At 43.6% G+C, this 20072-nt stretch overlaps 2 protein-coding genes across 2 annotated transcripts in view; both read left to right on the forward strand.

Annotated features, from left to right (window-relative positions):
• The window catches only part of LOC138951437 (uncharacterized), a 197192-nt gene that overhangs the window by 140467 nt on the left and 36653 nt on the right, over positions 1-20072 (forward strand). The window lies entirely within an intron of this gene.
• Positions 1642-19615, forward strand: LOC138951279 (uncharacterized). Its single transcript, XM_070322910.1, has 4 exons — positions 1642-1818; positions 12067-12153; positions 14053-14169; positions 19436-19615. Exons 1-4 carry the CDS (start codon positions 1768-1770, stop codon positions 19613-19615), a joined length of 435 nt encoding a protein of 144 aa, XP_070179011.1. The 5' UTR covers positions 1642-1767.

Below are 20072 nucleotides of genomic sequence, written 5' to 3' on the forward strand. Positions count from 1 at the left end.
CCGTCACTTGTAATGTACCACCTATATCACCGTCACTTGTAATGTACCACCTATATCACCGTCACTTGTAATGTACCACCTATATCACCGTCACCTGTAATGTACCACCTATATCACCGTTACCTGTTTCACCTTCTCTTTATTGTTCTTGTTTTGTTTTTTCATGTACACCCTGGGATTCTAGATATACATTTGACTTGGCTTGACTTGACTTGACAATTCAGCATAAGCCGATCAAATCCCGGCTGTGTCAATTAGGGCAGGACTTGAAAGCAGTATCATGTATATAGCCGTACCTCGGTCCGCCTCGCTCGTTGTTTTCGGAGTACATTGTGAATGTGTAGAACTTGTTGATAGTGATCTGTTTGCAAGCTTTGTCTCCCGCAGTGGGGCACTGCGGTTATGAAATTAAAAGCCCCTCCTGTTTTTGGAACCGCAGGAGCTTTCTAGTTTGCTGTTAGGTAGATGTTTGGTTCCTCTTTCCTGTCATGCTCTCTTTTTCTTCATGAATTCTTTTCTTTTTTCTGCCTTCTTGCTCATTCACCTGTATTTTTTCCAAAAATCTCTTCTCTTTCCACTTGTCTTGCGATTCATGTATAGTTTAATCTGTTAGTGTTCTGATTTAAGTCCTGCAGTAGATAGGTTAAGCCTATTTTAACATACTGGAAACTGGTAATCTTCCAGTAGGTATTAATTTAGTTTTACTAAAGCCTGCTGGGACACAAGTAATGGGTAAGTGCATTTGTAAACAGGAATCGCTTGACAAGTGGCCCCCTTCATCCCCCCCCTTCCTCGTCCTGATATGGCTCTGCGTAGTCGGCTGGACGTTAAGCAACAAATAAACAAACAAACAAGCTCTGTCCGTTGTTTTCAGAGTACAATGTGAATATGTGGAACTTGTTGATAGTGATCTGTTTACAAGCTCTGTCCGTTGTTTTCAGAGTACAATGTGAATATGTAGAACTTGTTGATAGTGATCTGTTTCAAGCTCTGTCCGTTGTTTTCAGAGTACAATGTGAATATGTAGAACTTGTTGATAGTGATCTGTTTCAAGCTCTGTCCGTTGTTTTCAGAGTACAATGTGAATATGTGGAACTTGTTGATAGTGATCTGTTTCAAGCTCTGTCCGTTGTTTTCAGAGTACAATGTGAATATGTAGAACTCGTTGATAGTGATCTGTTTCAAGCTCTGTCCGTTGTTTTCAGAGTACAATGTGAATATGTAGAACTTGTTGATAGTGATCTGTTTCAAGCTCTGTCCGTTGTTTTCAGAGTACAATGTGAATATGTAGAACTTGTTGATAGTGATCTGTTTACAAGCTCTGTCCGTTGTTTTCAGAGTACAATGTGAATATGTGGAACTTGTTGATAGTGATCTGTTTCAAGCTCTGTCCGTTGTTTTCAGAGTACAATGTGAATATGTAGAACTCGTTGATAGTGATCTGTTTCAAGCTCTGTCCGTTGTTTTTAGAGTACAATGTGAATATGTAGAACTTGTTGATAGTGATCTGTTTCAAGCTCTGTTTGCATTGCGCTCACGTTTCACTGCGTGTTTAATCTCATTCGGGTTTAACTGAGAGCATGTGTCTGTCAAACCGTGACGAGATATTGCCGTTAATATCTGTGTAAATATTGACTTGTTGGATTAGACAACCCCATCTACAATACAAAAAATTGTTTCGAGACTCGCGTGACAAGACATCCATGTCCCATAAGTGCGATGAATATATTGTGGTGTTGGTGTTTCAGGTGAGACAGGGCGATCACAATGGCGAGCCAGCAGGGAGGAGGCGGGGCCAGACCCAAGACACCACGTCAGGTAGGTCACTGTATGTCTGTCTGGTTGTCAGGTAGGTCACTGTTTGTGTGTTTGGTCGTCAGGTAGGTCACTGTCTGTGTGTCTGGTCGTCAGGTAGGTCACTGCCTGTATGTCTGGTTGTCAGGTAGGTCACTGTCTGTGTGTCTGGTCGTCAGGTAGGTCACTGTCTGTGTGTCGGGTCGTCAGGTAGGTCACTGTCTGTGTGTCTGGTCGTCAGGTAGGTCACTGTCTGTGTGTCTGGTCGTCAGGTATGTCTCTGTGTGTTTGGTCGTCAGGAAGGTCACTCTGTGTGTATGTGGTCCTCAGGTAGGTCACTGTCTGTGTGTGTGGTCGTCAGGTAGGTCACTGTCTGTGTGTCTGGTCGCCATGTAGGTCACTGTCTGTGTGTCTGGTCGTCAGGTAGGTCACTGTATGTGTGTCTGGTCGTCAGGTAGGTCACTGTCTGTGTGTGTGGTCGTCAGGTAGGTCACTGTCTGTGTGTGTGGTCGTCAGGTAGGTCACCGTCTGTGTGTGTGGTTGTCAGGTAGGTCACTGTCTGTGTGTCTGGTCGTCAGGTAGGTCACTGTCTGTGTGTCTGGTCGTCAGGTCATTGTCTGTGTGTCAGGTCGTCAGGTAGGTCACTGTCTGTGTGTCTGGTCGTCAGGTAGGTCACTGAATGTGTGGCGGTAGTGTTGCTCGTGCTATTATTGTAAACAGGAAGATTGATTACAAGTCGCGTAAGGCGAAAATACAATATTTAGTCAAGTAGCTGTCGAACTCACAGAATGAAACTGAACGCAATGCCATTTTTCAGCAAGACCGTTTACTCGTAGCATCGTCAGTCCACCGCTCATGGCAAAGGCAGTGAAATTGACAAGAAGAGCGGGGTAGTAGTTGCGCTAAGAAGGATAGCACGCTTTTCTGTACCTCTCTTCGTTTTAACTTTCTGAGCGTGTTTTTAATCCAAACATATCATATCTATATGTTTTTGGAATCAGGAACCGACAAGGTATAAGATGAAAGTGTTTTTAAATTGATTTGGACAATTTAATTTTGATAATAATATATTTAATTTTCAGAGCTTGTTTTTAATCCGAATATAACATATTTATATGTTTTTGGAATCAGCAAATGATGGAGAATAAGATAAACGTAAATTTGGATCGTTTTATAAAAGAAATTTTTTTTTACAATTTTCAGATTTTTAATGACCAAAGTCATTAATTAATTTTTAAGCCACCATGCTGAAATGCAATACCGAAGTTCGGGCTTCGTCGAAGATTACTTGATTAAAATTTCAACCAATTTGGTTGAAAAATGAGAACGTGACAGTGCCGCCTCAACTTTCACGAAAAGCCGGATATGACGTCATAAAAGACATTTATCAAAAAAATGAAAAAAACGTATGGGGATATCAATCCCAGGAACTCTCATGCCCAATTTCATAAAGATCGGTCCAGTAGTTTGGTCTGAATCGCTCTACACGCACGCACGCACACACACACACACACACACACACATACACACACACATACACACACACATACACCACGACCCTCGTTTCGATTCCCCCTCGATGTTAAAATATTTAGTCAAAACTTGACTAAATATATAAAAAAAAGTATCGCACTCATGAAGTGTAACCTTAATGTTGCTTTCACTTAAAGATCTAAGAGTCTTTATGTCACATCCTGATGGACTAGTGCACGTCTGAGAGAAGCACTAACACGAACCGCAACTCGCTTGATGTTGCACAATAAAAGGAAGGTGACCTACATGTGTGGTCATAGCAATCAACCTTTGGAAATATTCAATGTGTCTTTGCTTCTGGGTCCACACTCTTGTATTTCTCACAACGTATGTTGTATGAATCCAGAACAAAGAGACTGACAACGTTCCAACATTCAGAATTAAAACACAAGAAAGGTAAGTTGGTGGAACGTTTGTTATAGACAACACAATGCGTTACAGCCACAAATATATCGATCCAACGGTCTATTGAGTGCACAGAAAATCAATTAGTAACAAGAGCTTAGCTTGATGGAATGTGACTTGTGACTTTCCCAACAACCCAGCCAGCAAGACATTAGCGGCCGATAGTCGGCCGAACACCCTTCAAAAAGTCGGGCCGGTGACGTCAAAAGAGACGACGCGGGTGTTGGCCCGACTAACTTTTGCAAAGAGGCAACGAGGCGGCCGACAGGCGGCCGAACACCTGTACTATGGCGGCACGCATCCGGTCCGATGTTAATCGGCCCGATGACTTGTTGGACCTGCGGCCCGACACCTTATGCCGACATCGGGAAGATATCGATTTCAGCGGGAAGACATCGGGACGATGTCGGCATAAGGTGTCGGGCCGCAGGTCCAACAAGCCATCGGGCCGATTAACATGAACATTGTAAAAAAAAAAAAAAAATTTATAAAACGATCCAAATATACGTTTATCTTATTCTTCATCATTTGCTGATTCCAAAAACATATAAATATGTTATATTCGGATTAAAAACAAGCTCTGAAAATTAAATATATAAAAATTATTATCAAAATTAAATTGTCCAAATCAATTTAAAAACACTTTCATCTTATTCCTTGTCGGTTCCTGATTCCAAAAACATATAGATATGATATGTTTGGATTAAAAACACGCTCAGAAAGTTAAAACAAAGAGAGGTACAGAAAAGCGTGCTATCCTTCTCAGCGCAACTACTACCCCGCTCTTCTTGTCAATTTCACTGCCTTTGCCATGAGCGGTGGACTGACGATGCTACGAGTATACTGAAAAATGGCATTGCGTTCAGTTTCATTCTGTGAGTTCGACAGCTACTTGACTAAATATTGTATTTTCGCCTTACGCGACTTGTTAGCATTACAATTGGGAAGGGCTACTATTATAGTGTGTTTTAAGAAAGAAAAACATTACAGTATCGGCAGAACACGACCAAATGAGTTTTCGTGTCACAGCGTTATGGGCGTGAGATTGTGTTCTCACACTGTAGCAAAATCATTGACAACTATCGCGTGTCAGGGTACATGGGATATTTGCATCTCACCATGCACTCTCTGAACACATTATTTTTTTCAACAAAAAAATTGGACACCACTTTACCTTTAATTTTACAATAACTTTAATTACAAATAATACGAACAGACAGACATTACTCTGGACTATTACACATATACATATACACACACAAAATAGTGATACTTAGCTTTAAAGTTCCGTTTGGACAACACAGTCTATTTAAGGTTAGGATCGTTCAGCAATGTCCTGGAATCACTTCCGTCGTGTAGTCGGTCCTCAGGTTACCCAGTGATAGTTTATAACACGGAAGTTAGGAACGTGAAGTCGTTCTAGGTAGAACACCGGAAAACTACAAATGATGGAATGATTCAGTGTGCTGTTTACTTGCTGCAAGTCCTCGATCCACTTCCGTCGTGCAGTCGGTCCTCAGGTTACCCAGTGATAGTTAACACGGAAACTAGGAACGTGAAGTCGTTCTAGGTAGAACTAGAACACTGGAGAAATACAGGTATGGAATGATTCCATAGCAGACTCAGAGCGTGGACGATTCACAATGAAGTCCATAGCGTCACCACGAAAAACTTTTCCGTAACTTCCCTGGAACTGTTCCCGAAGCTTTCCCGAACTTTCCTGAAACTGCTACGACGCTGCTACGAAACTTCCCCGAAACTGCAACGAAGCTTCCTCGAAACTTCCCCGAAACGTCTGAAAAAAACCATATACAGATTTGCTAATTCTCTGTTCAACAGAGTAATTCTACGGTCAGGTTACGTATGTCCAGTGCCGTCTGTTCGTTCACAATGTTCGTCCAATATTAATCAGTTAACCTTTGCCGTGCTTCCTGGGTTCACCTGTACCCAGAGACACACTAAAATCATTGTAACTCTGGAACCATTAAAGGTATCGTTTTGAAATTTTAAGTATCTCTCACACACCTAATTTGCTCTCTGTCTGCAAATTTTTAGTGTGTACATGACAAAACATTAAAATTAATTGATTATGATAATTTACATAAACACTACCGATGGCGCGGGTTCACACAAACCCATACTTTTAAAGAGTAGTAGTGATTGTAACTATCCCTCTGCCGACGGCGCGGGTTCTGCTACACCCATAATTACCAAAGCGGCGGAACAGTGTCTGTCTGCCTGTTTGTCTCCAAGAGACTGTCTGTCTCTCTGTCTGTCTGTCCGTATCTCTCTGTCTGTCTGTCTGTTGTCAGTTGCTCTGTCTGTCTGTCTGTCTGTCTATCTGTCTATCCGTCTATCTGTCTATCCGTGTATCTGACTGTCTGTCTATCTGACTGTCTGTCTATGTCTCTATCTCTCTCTGTCTCTCTCTCTCTCTGTCTCTCTTTCTTAGTCTCTCTCTCTCTTTCTTAGTCTCTCTCTCTCTCTTTCTTAGTCTCTCTCTCTCTTAAGTAGTCTCTCTCTCTCTCTCTTTCTTAGTCTCTCTCTCTCTCTCTCTCTTTCTTAGTCTCTCTCTCTCTTTCTTAGTCTCTCTCTCTCTCTCTAGCTCTTTCTTACTTTCTTAGTCTCTCTCTCTCTCTCTTTCTTAGTCTCTCTCTCTCTCTCTTTCTTAGTCTCTCTCTCTCTTTCTTAGTCTCTCTCTTTCTTAGTCTCTCTCTCTCTTTCTTAGTCTCTCTCTCTCTTTCTTAGTCTCTTTCTCTCTTTCTTAGTCTCTCTCTCTCTTTATTTGTCTCTCTCTCTCTCTCTTTCTTAGTCTCTCTCTCTCTCTCTTTCTTAGTCTCTCTCTCTTTCTTAGTCTCTCTCTCTCTCTCTTTCTTAGTCTCTCTCTCTTTCTTAGTCTCTCTCTCTCTCTTAGGCTCTCTCTCTTTCTTAGTCTCTCTCTCTCTCTCTTTCTTAGTCTCTCTCTCTCTTTCTTAATCTCTCTCTCTCTCTTTCTTAGTCTCTCTCTCTCTCTTAGTCTCTCTCTCTCTCTCTCTTTCTTAGTCTCTCTCTCTTTCTTAGTCTCTCTTTCTCTTTCTTAGTCTCTCTCTCTCTCTTTCTTAGTCTCTCTCTCTCTTTCTTAGTCTCTCTCTTAGTCTCTCTCTCTCTCTTTCTTAGTCTCTCTCTCTCTCTCTTAGTCTCTCTCTCTTTCTTAGTCTCTCTTTCTCTCTCTCTTTCTTAGTCTCTCTCTCTCTCTTTCTTAGTTTCTCTTTCTCTCTCTTTCTTAATCTCTCTCTCTCTCTTTCTTAGTCTCTCTCTTTCTCTCTCTCTCTTTCTTAGTCTCTCTCTCTCTTTCTTAGTCTCTCTCTCTCTCTTTCTTAGTCTCTCTCTCTCTCTTTCTTAGTCTCTCTCTCTCTCTCTCTCTTTCTTTGTCTCTCTCTCTCTCTTTCTTAGTCTCTCTCTCTCTCTTTCTTAGACTCTCTCTCTCTCTCTTAGTCTCTCTCTCTCTCTTTCTTAGTCTCTCTCTCTCTTTCTTAGTCTCTCTCTCTCTTTCTTAGTCTCTCTTTCTTAGTCTCTCTTTCTTAGTCTCTCTCTCTCTCTTAGTCTCTCTCTCTCTCTCTTTCTTAGTCTCTCTCTCTCTCTTTCTTAGTCTCTCTCTCTCTTTCTTAGTCTCTCTCTCTTTCTTAGTCTCTCTCTCTTTCTTAGTCTCTCTCTCTTTCTTAGTCTCTCTCTCTCTCTTTCTTAGTCTCTCTCTCTTTCTTAGTCTCTCTCTCTCTTTCTTAGTCTCTCTCTCTCTCTTTCTTAGTCTCTCTCTCTCTTTCTCTCTTTCTTAGTCTCTCTCTCTCTCTCTCTTTCTTAGTCTCTCAGTCTCTCTCAGTCTCTCCCTCCCCCTCTCCCTCCCCCTCAAGAGGTCGGTGAAGGGAGAAACTCGATGCACCCACTGAAGTAGCGCTGTGGGTTTCCCTGAACCCACCCCGTCGTTAGAGAAATAAACGGTAAAAACCCTCTTTCAAATGTATGGGTTCAGACAAACCCGCATCGTCGTTAGAGGAATAAACGGTAAAAACCCTCTTTCAAATGTATGGGTTCAGACAAACCCGAATCGTCGGGAGTGTGTAGTCAAAAGCGGCATCCGGCAAAGGTTAAACATTTTTAATTATGATTTGACAACCAACTTATTTTCGAACATTTCTTTATGAAGAATAGACAGTCAAAATTCTTTCACACACGTTCGCATGCATGCCAACCGTCTTCCATTCGTTCTCTCAGACCAATTAGCGTTTCCCTGCCGATCATGCTGCGAATTATATATTGATACTCACACAACTACGTATGAAGGTCCGAACAAGATGGCATGTGCATACTGGTTCGTAAATATACAGTCACGATACATAAAACACAGCAGACAGACGACACAACCTCGCTACTTTCCAAGGTAAAAACGATCTTGTTGTTGTGACGCAGCTTCTGTCTGCTTTACGTCAAAACAATGGCGTCGAAAGCATGTCGTCATAATAAAGACGTCACAGTAAGTTAGTCTAGGTACAGGTGCTTGCATTCGCTCTGTATCGGAGTTCCTAATCTGTGACAACAACACAGACAAGTCAGTTTTAGCATAGACATTGGGAAAGGCTACTATTATAGTGTGTTTTAGGACAGAAAAAACATTATAGTATCAGCAGAACACGACCAAATCATGACAAATGAGTTTGCGTTTTGGGCGTTATGGGCGTTTTTTCACACTGCAGATCATATCTCAAAAACTACGGAGTGGATCTTTATGAAATTTGATATGGATATTTTTGACTGGATTTTCTCATAGAAGGTTTTTCCGTGTATTGATAGGACAGTCTGATGACGTCATATTTTACCGTTTGCCAAAAGGTCGAGGCAGCACTTTCACAGTTACAGTTTTTCATCAATTTGATCGAATTTTTTATCACACAATCTCAGATCTAGGCCGGATTATGGGATTGCATTTCAGTTTGGTCACTTAAAGTTTTGTTATTGAAATGTTTGTTCGAAATATGTCATTTTTAAAATTTTTAAAAACTAATATTTGAAACAAAAAATTTATATTGGTGTATTCCCTATTGCGTCCTGTATCTAAAACTATATAGTTTTGTTGTTTTGTATTGATAATTATGCTTAAAAATGAAGAAAACCGATAAATAACCACTATCTTTATTTATGAAAAAAGACACTTAAAAACAACTTCTATCTATTCCTTACCATTTTCTGATTCCAAATATATATTATATAGTTTCATGGTGTTTGACGTTGAAAATAGGCTAAAACTTAACAAACTCGGATCGTTGAATGGAAATTATACTTCCAAGCTCCGTGCAGCTGACAACATGATAAAAACACGTCATTTCAAGTGTGGAACACGCTCATGACGTCATACTGAAAGGTGATGAATTATGGCTTCACCTTGCGATGTTTCATTTCAAACATGGTAACATTTTTAAAGGGGTTTCTTTCTCAGATTTATGTTTGCCCTCTGTCTGTCTCTCTATGTCTCCGTCTGACTGACTGATTCAATTAAATGTGTAATTACTTAGTTTTGCTCCCGCAGTGGGGCACTGCGGTTATGAAATTAAAGGCCCCTCCTGTTTTTGGAACCGAAGGAGCTTTCTAGTTTGCTGTTAGGTAGATTTTTGGTTCCTCTTTCCTGTCATGCTCTCTTTTTCTTCATGAATTCTTTTCTTTTTTCTGCCTTCTTGCTCATTCACCTGTATTTTTTCCAAAAATCTCTTCTCTTGCCGCTTGTCTCGCGATTCATGTATAGTTTAATCTGTTAGTGTTCTGATGTAAGTCCAGCAGTAGATAGGTTAAGCCTATTTTAACATACTGGAAACTGGTAATCTTCCAGTAGGTATTAATTTAGTTTTACTAAAGCCTGCTGGGACACAAGTAATGGGTTAGTGCATTTGTAAACAGGAATCGCTTGACAAGTGGCCCCCTTCATCCCCCCCTTCCTCGTCCTGATATGGCTCTGCGTAGTCGGCTGGACGTTAAGCAACAAATAAACAAACAAATACTTAGTTTTGCAAAAGTCAAACTAAGTAGGATATACCTAATTGATTCAGGTCTCTACATTCTTATTGTAAGATTGTGAGTTTTATTCAAAACAAATTTAATTGGTGTTTTAAACTCAATAATGGGGCATGCTGTGATGAGTAGAAGAATGTCTGCTTACGAGCAGAAAAAGCCCATCAAAGTCAAGAATCGTGTTTTTCTTTTTCTATTTTCACTTGTAGCTTCATACAGACACTAAGCAACAGTGTAGTTCCACTTCCAGTGCAATATCTTGTACTTTAATTTTGACCATCTGTGTAACACTTTATTGACCCATGATCTGAGCTGTTCACATGTACAACCCCCAACCCCCCCCCCCACACTGTAACAGTACAAAACTCATTTACAGCTACAGATTCAGAATTATGTACACCCCCCCTCCCCCCGCTGCCACCACTGTAACAGTACAAAACATACCTACAGCTTCAGATACAGCAGTATGTACAACACTCCACCCCCTTCCCCCGCGTAGAGTGCCAAGCACACCTAGAGCTACAGATACAGCAGTATGTACAACACTCCACCCCCTTCCCCCATGTAGAGTGCAAAACACACCTAGAGCTACAGATACAGCAGTATGTACAACCCCAACCCCAACCCCCCCCCCCCCCCCCCTGTGTGCAAAACACACCTGCAGCTACAAAAACAGCAGTATGTTCAACCCCCCCTCCCCCCCCCCCCTACTGTAACAGTACTTAACACACCTACAGCTACAGATACAGCAGTATGTTCAACCCCCCTCCCCCCCCTACTGTAACAGTACATAACGCACCTACAGCTACAGATACATCAGTATGTACCCCCCCCCCAAGTGTAACAGAACAAAACACACCTACAGCTACAGATTCAGCAGTATGTACAACCCCCCCCCCCCCCCCCCCAGTGTTACTGTGCAAAACACACCTACAGCTACAGATTCAGCAGTATGTACACCCCCCCCCCCAAGTGTGCATCCAGTCAGTGCAAAACACACCACCAGCTACAGATAGATCAGTATGTACACCCCCCCCCCCCCCAAGTGTGCATCAGTGCAAAGCACACTACCAGCTACAGATAGATCAGTATGTACACCCCCCCCCCCCCAAGTGTTACAATGCAATACACACACCTACAGCTACATATACATCAGCATGTACACCCCCCCCCAAGTGTAACAGTGCAAACCACACGTACAGCTACAGATTCAGCAGTATGTAAAAAACGAAATCACTTACTCGCTCCATCCGTCGGTTGTCCTCGAGTTGACGTCAGCAGCTCTGATTGTCACTGCCAAGACTCTGACTGGCTACACAACTATTGAACTATCACCGCCACCACGTGGCACTGGGACCAGCACTCAGATTGAGATCCCGAGGCGACATTCGTCTCGGATAACATATCATCAATGTGCTGTCCAACATTCGCAAGAATGTCTCTTCTTTCGATATTAACTTGAACTAAGAAAACAAATAAAATTCGCTCACGCGGGAAAGTAGCAGCCATGTTCAAAACTCAATCTTGTTTACCGTAAGGAAAGCTATTTGAGTATTTCAAGTATATATGATGGCGTATTTTTAAAATGTAAAGCTCATGCTGTATTTGATTGCAAATATACAAACACAACTTACAATTAATTATCCTACTCCTATGTGAAAAAGTCAACAAATATGAATAATTTAGTTTCGCATTTGCAGGGTCATGTCACGCCGTTGATGGCCCGACGTTTGAACAGGGGACGTAACAAATGTTAAAATAATGATAATAAATTTGTTATCTCCCGTAACTCTGCATATTTTTATCGACAGCAACATTGCGTCGGGCCGATGTCGGGGTTTATTACGTACATTTGCCGAGTTTTACACACAGTCAAAACGATATCGGCGCGACAACGGACGACGACACACGACACATGACACGTCACCCGACTGAAATCGTCAGTCGGCCGACGAAAGCTTGCTAGCTGGGAAGCGGCTGCACAGTCCATCAAGCCAAGTTCTTATTAACAAAAAGGCAGACAAGATCAAGCAGATGTGAAATAGTTTTTCTCTTCATCTTCCCCATTCGATAATGTAGCACCGTTTTCTTGAATTTCATTTTGTTTGACTTGCTGCTGCGACGTGCAAAAACACGCATAGCGTTGACTAATTCCTTGTAGACGACCACAGAGGCTGTGTGGATGTGTGGTCCCGCCCTTTGACCGCCTTGTCGGCTCTTTGCACACAAAGAAGCGAATGTAGGTGAGTGCAGCAAACTGCCATTACCACAGCTGTCATTCAGTATATACCTGTTGTGCAGAGCCCCGAAACAATGCACCAAGCCTCAGCACCAACCAAAGAAGGATGGCTGATTGTCCACAAAACATATTGGAAGGGGCGAGTGAAAGTAGGTATCGTTTGTACGGCTGTCTCTTCTGTACGGCTGTCTCTTCTGTACAGCACGATGCTTTATGATGTTCACATACTGTACAGATTTGAATTGTTATGTACTCGCAGTCAGCACCCGCCTTTAACCCAGTTAGCTGAGCATCAAGCACTGTATTCAGTTTACACCTCAGAGAGAATCTAAACAACTAACTAAATAAGTAAATAGATAAATGTATAAACAGATTGATAAATAAGTACATATGTATATCAAATAAATATAACTTTGTTATGCACTTTTCACATTCTGAATGCGTCTGTGATTTTTTCTTTTTCAAAGTCTTTTTCATTTAATGTCCTTTGATTTAGTTTCGAATTTGAATTACAACAGTGATGCCATTGTATTCGTTATTACTTCCTGTCTTCGAAAATATATCTTTGTTGTGTTTGAGTGAAAATGTGCTAACCAATGAAAAAACCCGTCAGAAAAAAAATGTCCACACATTTTCGACTTTTTGAAAATAAAATAAATGTAAACTTTATTCGGGCAGTAAATTGTGTCAGACATCCCAGATCTCGGATGGCTTCATTTGATGGCGTCATTTTCGCGCATGGTAGGTGGATTTAGAAACGCCTTTTTTTGCCTGAAAAAACAACGGAGACAGACACTGTACGTGGTGACCGCATAACTGGTTCAAATCGCACACTTGAGCATTTGATAGCACTGACAAACTAATGTTGTGGTCATGGGTGCTACACAGAACATAGAGACATCACCCAACATCTGTGTATGTTGAATACTGCTTACTTTAAAATCGCATGGTCAAAGTTCCGAAGAATGAAACAAAATTGCTTCACTCAATTTACTATCAAAGGTATTTTGACGTCATGTTCTTACTGTCTGACATTGATTCTGAGTCTGTCGCTATCCCTTGGATGAGAAAAACGCAACTTTCAACATAGCCTGTTGTTCAATTGTTGTGTTAGAGCATTTCAACAGTTAATATTTATCATGCAAGGGGGGTAATTGGCTGATCAAGGTCACGAACATACTGTTACCGACAGGCATAATCAGATCAGAGCCATCCAGTCGCTATTGTGCCATGTGAGTCGTAGAATCAATTCACATGTTTGATCAAATCTGGATGGTAGTAAAACTGTTATTTGTAAAGTGCTGGCTGTTGGCAAATGGTGACAGATATTTCTCGAAAACGATATCATATTCCTCTCACCGTCTCGTATTGATATCCATGTAGGCCCTACTCGACATGTCTTTTTAATTATTTGCTGAAAGCCCGCACATTAGAAAAAACTCATAATAGCGAGATCGTCACTGTAGGTATTGCACATAAATGTGATCGAGTTGCTTTGGGCTTGTCAGGTCTGAAGGTTGATATCAACTTGCATTAATGTTAAGACAACGTCTTCATGTGTCAAACTGTCTTAATGACCATTTCATGTAAATCATGTGACTACTCTGACCAATTTAGGTGACCTTTTTGTTTTTATGACACACATTGTAGGCTAGGACCATTTCTGTTTATTTTTCTAAGTTTAACGCAGGACAGGGGCAGCTCTTGAATTAAACATATCAGGGTGACTTCTTCTGAGGAATGATGCTTTCTAACAATTCATATGATAGTGGTGATCCTTCCTTTAAGATAACCCAAAAGTCGAAGAGAGGGTGCACTGAATGACTAGCCACACCCAACTTCTCAGCGTGTGTGTGGGTGTGTGTGTGTGTGTGTGTGTGTATATGTGTGTGTATATATGTGTGTGTGTGTGTGTGTGTGTGTGTGTGTGTGTGTGTGTGTGTGTGTGTGTGTGTTTCGTTTTTCGATGTGTTTGATCGTCTATGTCTGTGTGTGTCTGTGTTTTCAATACAAAATAATCGTTATTTTGGGTTTTTTTCCACCCCCAGAGGCAGAAGAGGAGATACTGTGTGCTGGAAGGTCAGTCCAGGCTGGTGATCTACAAGGATGACACCAAAACCAAGGTCAAGGCCGAATATCCTCTTCTGCATGCTCTGGACGTCACGGTACGTGATACTTGTTACCTTACTTAAAGTTGTACAAGCCTGAGTAATCAGCAAATCTTAATCAGCAGAATATCGTATCCGTGTGACTGGCTGGTGCTTAGTGTTACTGGCTGGTGCTTAGTGTGACTGGCTGGTGCTCAGTGTGACTGGCTGGTGCTTAGTGTGACTGGCTGGTGCTTAGTGTGACTGGCTGGTGCTCAGTGTGACTGGCTGGTGCTTAGTGTGACTGGCTGGTGCTTAGTGTGACTGGCTGGTGCTCAGTGTGACTGGCTGGTGCTTAGTGTGACTGGCTGGTGCTCAGTGTGACTGGCTTGTGCTCAGTGTGACCGGCTTGTGCTTAGTGTGACTGGCTGGTGCTTAGTTTGACTGGCTGGTGCCCAGTGTGACTGGCTGGTGCTTAGTGTGACTGGCTGGTGCTTAGTGTGACTGGCTGGTGCTTAGTGTGACTGGCTGGTGCTCAGTGTGACTGACTGGTGCTTAGTGTGACTGGCTGGTGCTTAGTGTGACTGGCTGGTGCTCAGTGTGACTGGCTGGTGCTTAGTGTTACTGGCTGGTGCTTAGTGTGACTGGCTGGTGCTTAGTGTATCTGGCTGGTGCTTAGTGTGACTGGCTGGTGCTTAGTGTGACTGGCTGGTGCTCAGTGTGACTGGCTGGTGCTTAGTGTGACTGGCTGGTGCTTAGTGTGACTGGCTGGTGCTTAGTGTGACTGGCTGGTGCTTAGTGTGACTGGCTGGTGCTTAGTGTGACTAGCTGATGCTTAGTGTGACTGGCTGGTGCTCAGTGTGACTAGCTGGTGCTCAGTGTGACTGGCTGGTGCTTAGTGTGACTGGCTGGTGCTTAGTGTGACTGGCTTGTGCTTAGTGTGACTGGCTGGTGCTTAGTGTGACTGGCTGGTGCTCAGTGTACCAAAACATACTGTTTATGATTTTCTCAGACATTGCAGAAGCCAAAGTTTGTTTGTGTAACGCGGAGCGGTGTACGTCACTGAATTTTGAATAATGTGTTTGTAATATGTGTAGTACGTAGATCTGTTATGAGTGAATGTCTGCAGATTTTGTCAGGATGGCTACCGACAAACACGTGACGAAACAAACGACCATAAAAACACAGGCAATCACAGAACCAACAGCCATGTAAACACGTGACTAAACACACGACCATAACACACAGACAGTCACAGAACCAACAACCATGCAAACACGTGACTAAACACACGACCATAACAACACAGGCACTCACAGAACCAACAACCATGTAAACACGTGACTAAACACACGACCATAACAACACAGGCAATCACAGAACCAACAGCCATGTAAACACGTGACTAAACACACGACCATAACAACACAGGCAATCACAGAACCAACAACCATGTAAACACGTGACTAAACACACGACCATAACAACACAGGCAATCACAGAACCAACAACCATGCAAACACGTGACTAAACACACGACCATAACAACACAGGCAATCACAGAACCAACAACCATGTAAACACTGATGAAAGAAACAACATGAAAACCAAAAGTAGGCTTCAGATTTATTCATCAGATAACAAAAAGTTACATGATTACAATACGATGCATGGGTTCTGTTCAGACAAGATATCTGTATGGTTCACTTTCAATCGTTCTGCCTTTCTGTGTTATTCCTATTTTGCCGAAAAATCGGGCATGGCCCCCAGTTAGCCTTGGAATAATGCGCTACTGCAAAAGAAATTCTAAATGGCTGACAATTCGGGCTGGGGTGCGGGGCCTGGGAAAAAAAATGTCAAACGATGCCTCTTTACTCGCCATGTGGTGACCTGGGACTGCTAAACGTTTGTTGTTTTCCCTGTAAGTTCAGTCCACAGGGTCTGGTGTACCATTTAGACACTTAAGCCTGTTTGGTTGCCAAGACTCCGGAGGACAGTTTAGTCTTTACAACAGATAATTGGGTACAAGGCTGGGACCCGCCCACAGCCGTTCTGAAAAGTATTACTTCGACTCCAAGAGGAAGACTGGTGTACCACTTTGACACTTCAGCCGGTCTGGATGCCAAGACTCCCCCGAACCGAAAAGGAATTAGGGGGGGGGGGGGGGGGGGGGGGGTGCGTAACGTCCTCACAGGGAATTCCCTATTGGGGACATTTGGTGTAATGCTAAATCCCCCGAACCGCGATACTAGGGGGGTCCTCAACGTCTTCACAGGAAATTTTCCTTTTAGGGATAAATTGTACGTTACAATCCCCCGAACCTCAAAATCTTACGGCTTATATAGCTGCCGGCTAAACGCCAACAGGAACTACGTCACTAAGGGAACCAATGTCTTTCTGGATGTTGCGGATCCTTGTCTGTTACGTACTCGGAGGGTACGAAGACCTCACCTTTTACGTTATGAATCAGAACAAGAATGAATTTTGTTTCTAAAAAAATTCTACCACACCACCATTGCAGATTCGTGCACAAAACACACAAGACGTATATAGTTTGTAAATTTATAGATTCAACTTTTTATTTATTTTCTCGTTCCAAGGTCGCCGGATTATTCTTCATTTTTGTATCGTTCTTATATCCTGGATCTAAAAGTCACTCATCTTGAAAATACGAAGTGATGATGTAGACGGTCGGAACGTCGTGTGGTCCAGGCTGGTTATTGTCGAACGGTTACATAAAGTTCATCATTGATGATCAGGAAAACATCGGACGAAGTTAGAGGGTTGATCGTAGAAAACTCGTCCCTCGGATCTCGAACTGGAAACTCGTAGTCGTAACTCGAAACACCAACATATATCTGTCGAAATAATAACAAGTCTCAGAACTAGGAATTATTCTACCATCATACAAACCGTTTCCCCTGAGACCTGTGTGATAAAAACACATCTTGTTATTCAAACGGAGATCCGACTATATCATTCATTATAGCACTTTATAAACAATTAATTATCCACATTCATTCCTCATGCTGCTCAACGTTCATACAATGTATTACGCTTGATCTACAGTGATCACATAAAATCTTGGTATTCGATCAAACTTGTGATACCGTGACCAATGCAGTGCTTATAAAAATTAACTTGGTAACTTTAGGGAAATCAACTTGGATCTAAAAAACATATTTACCGAGAAAAGATTCCATCACCCTAACGGCTACCGGCTACTGCTGTCGCTTGCTGCCATCTCTCTGGTCGCCCCGTGAAAGACAGGGTGTCTCCGCTGTGGAAGTTTTTGCCAACTTCGTTCGCCCTTGGCGATGGTTTTTACTTCTAGTCATAGGCATAGAACGGTGCCGTTGTGGTTCTTTCATGCTTTCGCTCCTTCTCTTCCACTTTCCGTTGCTTTTCCTTTTCGATCGTTATTCTTTTCTCTCTCTGCGCAGACTCCTTAATCGCTAACCGAAACTCATCTTTGCGTTGTTAGCTAACCTAGACCAATGGTAACTCTTGTCTATTCGCGAAAATAGCGATCAAGAATTTCGTACCTAATAATAACCTCATTTATTATCTAACTCCTTATGTTCCCAATACTAAGGAACAAAGTAAACTAACTATCACATCGAAAGTAAAAGAATAAGCTTTGAAGGAAACTCCTTCAAGAAATACGACAACTCCTTGACGACAAACAAAATGACGTCAACTAGCGAAACTTTGACGTAATTATACTTCGGTTTTCCCGACAATTCATAGGCACATGCTGCATCACCTAATTAAATAAACCATGGGTGCCTGACGGTGCTCGGTATTTGTATAGACCTGAATAGCTTGGGTAAATTTTCGCAACACTGGACACCCCCTTCCGAAAATGACTAAGTTTGGTCAAATGGTGGGATAGGGAGGGTCAAGGGGAGGACGAGGGCGAGGCAGACAAGCAGAAGAGGGGGAGGAAATTGAGGTTAGGGGTGGGAAGAGGAGGGCAGTACTGACCGCCCCAACAATGGCAACCAGCAGAAGAGGGGGAGGGAATGGAGGTCAGGGATGGGAAGAGGAGGGCAGTACTGACCGCCCCAACAATGGCAACCAGCAGAAGAGGGGGAGGGAAGGGAGGTTAGGGATGGGAAGAGGAGGGCAGTACTGACCGCCCCAACAATGGCAACCAGCAGAAGAGGGGGAGGGAAGGGAGGTAAGGGATGGGAAGAGGAGGGCAGTACTGACCGCCCCAACAATGGCAACCAGCAGAAGAGGGGGAGGGAAGGGAGGTCAGGGATGGGAAGAGGAGGGCAGTACTGACCGCCCCAACAATGGCAACCAGCAGAAGAGGGGGAGGGAATGGAGGTCAGGGATGGGAAGAGGAGGGCAGTACTGACCGCCCCAACAATGACAACCAGCAGAAGAGGGGGAGGGAAGGGAGGTTAGGGATGGGAAGAGGAGGGCAGTACTGACCGCCCCAACAATGGCAACCAGCAGAAGAGGGGGAGGGAAGGGAGGTCAGGGATGGGAAGAGGAGGGCAGTACTGACCGCCCCAACAATGGCAACCAGCAGAAGAGGGGGAGGGAATGGAGGTCAGGGATGGGAAGAGGAGGGCAGTACTGACCGCCCCAACAATGGCAACCAGCAGAAGAGGGGGAGGGAATGGAGGTCAGGGATGGGAAGAGGAGGGCAGTACTGACCGCCCCAACAATGACAACCAGCAGAAGAGGGGGAGGGAAGGGAGGTCAGGGATGGGAAGAGGAGGGCAGTACTGACCGCCCCAACAATGGCAACCAGCAGAAGAGGGGGAGGGAATGGAGGTCAGGGATGGGAAGAGGAGGGCAGTACTGACCGCCCCAACAATGGCAACCAGCAGAAGAGGGGGAGGGAATGGAGGTCAGGGATGGGAAGAGGAGGGCAGTACTGACCGCCCCAACAATGGCAACCAGCAGAAGAGGGGGAGGGAATGGAGGTCAGGGATGGGAAGAGGAGGGCAGTACTGACCGCCCCAACAAGGGCAACCAGCAGAAGAGGGGGAGGGAATGGAGGTTAGGGATGGGAACAGGAGGGCAGTACTGACCGCCCCAACAATGGCAACCAGCAGAAGAGGGGGAGGGAATGGAGGTTAGGGATGGGAACAGGAGGGCAGTACTGACCGCCCCAACAATGGCAACCAGCGAGAACATCGCCAGTGCAGCTAATGCGAAAAGATGTAAACGTTAAGTTTGTATAACCTCTATTATGGTCGGCCGTGCGCTGAGCAATCCTTACCTACTTTACCTCTCGGTGATGATTGGTTTTCAAGTGTTGATGTTTTAGTTTCAGATTACATGTTTTATTTCGCTTCACGTGATTTGTTTGATTTTTCGTCAGATCACAGTACCCAACAGCTACGTGTTTGAGATCAGCATGGCGGGAGATGTACTGCCTCTCGTCCTGGCGTCACGTGATCACGCCGACATGTTGGACTGGATAGATACTCTCATCGGCGACATTTGGTTTATCAACGGTCCCGCTCGACATGTCAACTGTCCGTCACAGGGTAAGCTCTGACAGGGTCGCCACGATAATCAACAGTCCGTCACAGGGTAAGCTCTGACAGGGTCGCCACGATAATCAACAGTCCGTCACAGGGTAAGCTCTGACAGGGTCGCCACGATAATCAACTGTCCGTCACAGGGTAAGCTCTGACAGGGTCGCCACAACAATCAACAGTCCGTCACAGGGTAAGCTCTGACAGGGTCGCCACGATAATCAACAGTCCGTCACAGGGTAAGCTCTGACAGGGTCGCCACGATAATCAACAGTCCGTCACAGGGTAAGCTCTGACAGGGTCGCCACGATAATCAACAAGCCCGGCAACATGTGCTGAGGCGACTGGTCCCTGCACTGTATTCATTAGCATTGCATCACGTGACTGATCTGACCAATCAGAACTGATTTTAGCTGACCCTCTATACGGTATGGTGGTGAGGCCGGGACACTTTTTGTTTATCACTCTCAAAATTAG

This window comes from Littorina saxatilis, linkage group LG16 (assembly GCF_037325665.1).
Source record: "Littorina saxatilis isolate snail1 linkage group LG16, US_GU_Lsax_2.0, whole genome shotgun sequence".
NCBI lineage: Eukaryota > Metazoa > Mollusca > Gastropoda > Littorinimorpha > Littorinidae > Littorina > Littorina saxatilis.

Coding starts and splice junctions, on each gene's coding strand:
- LOC138951279 (XM_070322910.1), top strand. CDS start 1,768: ATGGCGAGCCAGCAGGGAGGAGGCGGGGCCAGACCCAAGACACCACGT. Junction 12,154..14,052: donor ATTGGAAGGGGCGAGTGAAA/GTAGGTATCGTT, acceptor TTCCACCCCCAG/AGGCAGAAGAGGAGATACTG. Junction 14,170..19,435: donor TGCATGCTCTGGACGTCACG/GTACGTGATACT, acceptor ATTTTTCGTCAG/ATCACAGTACCCAACAGCTA.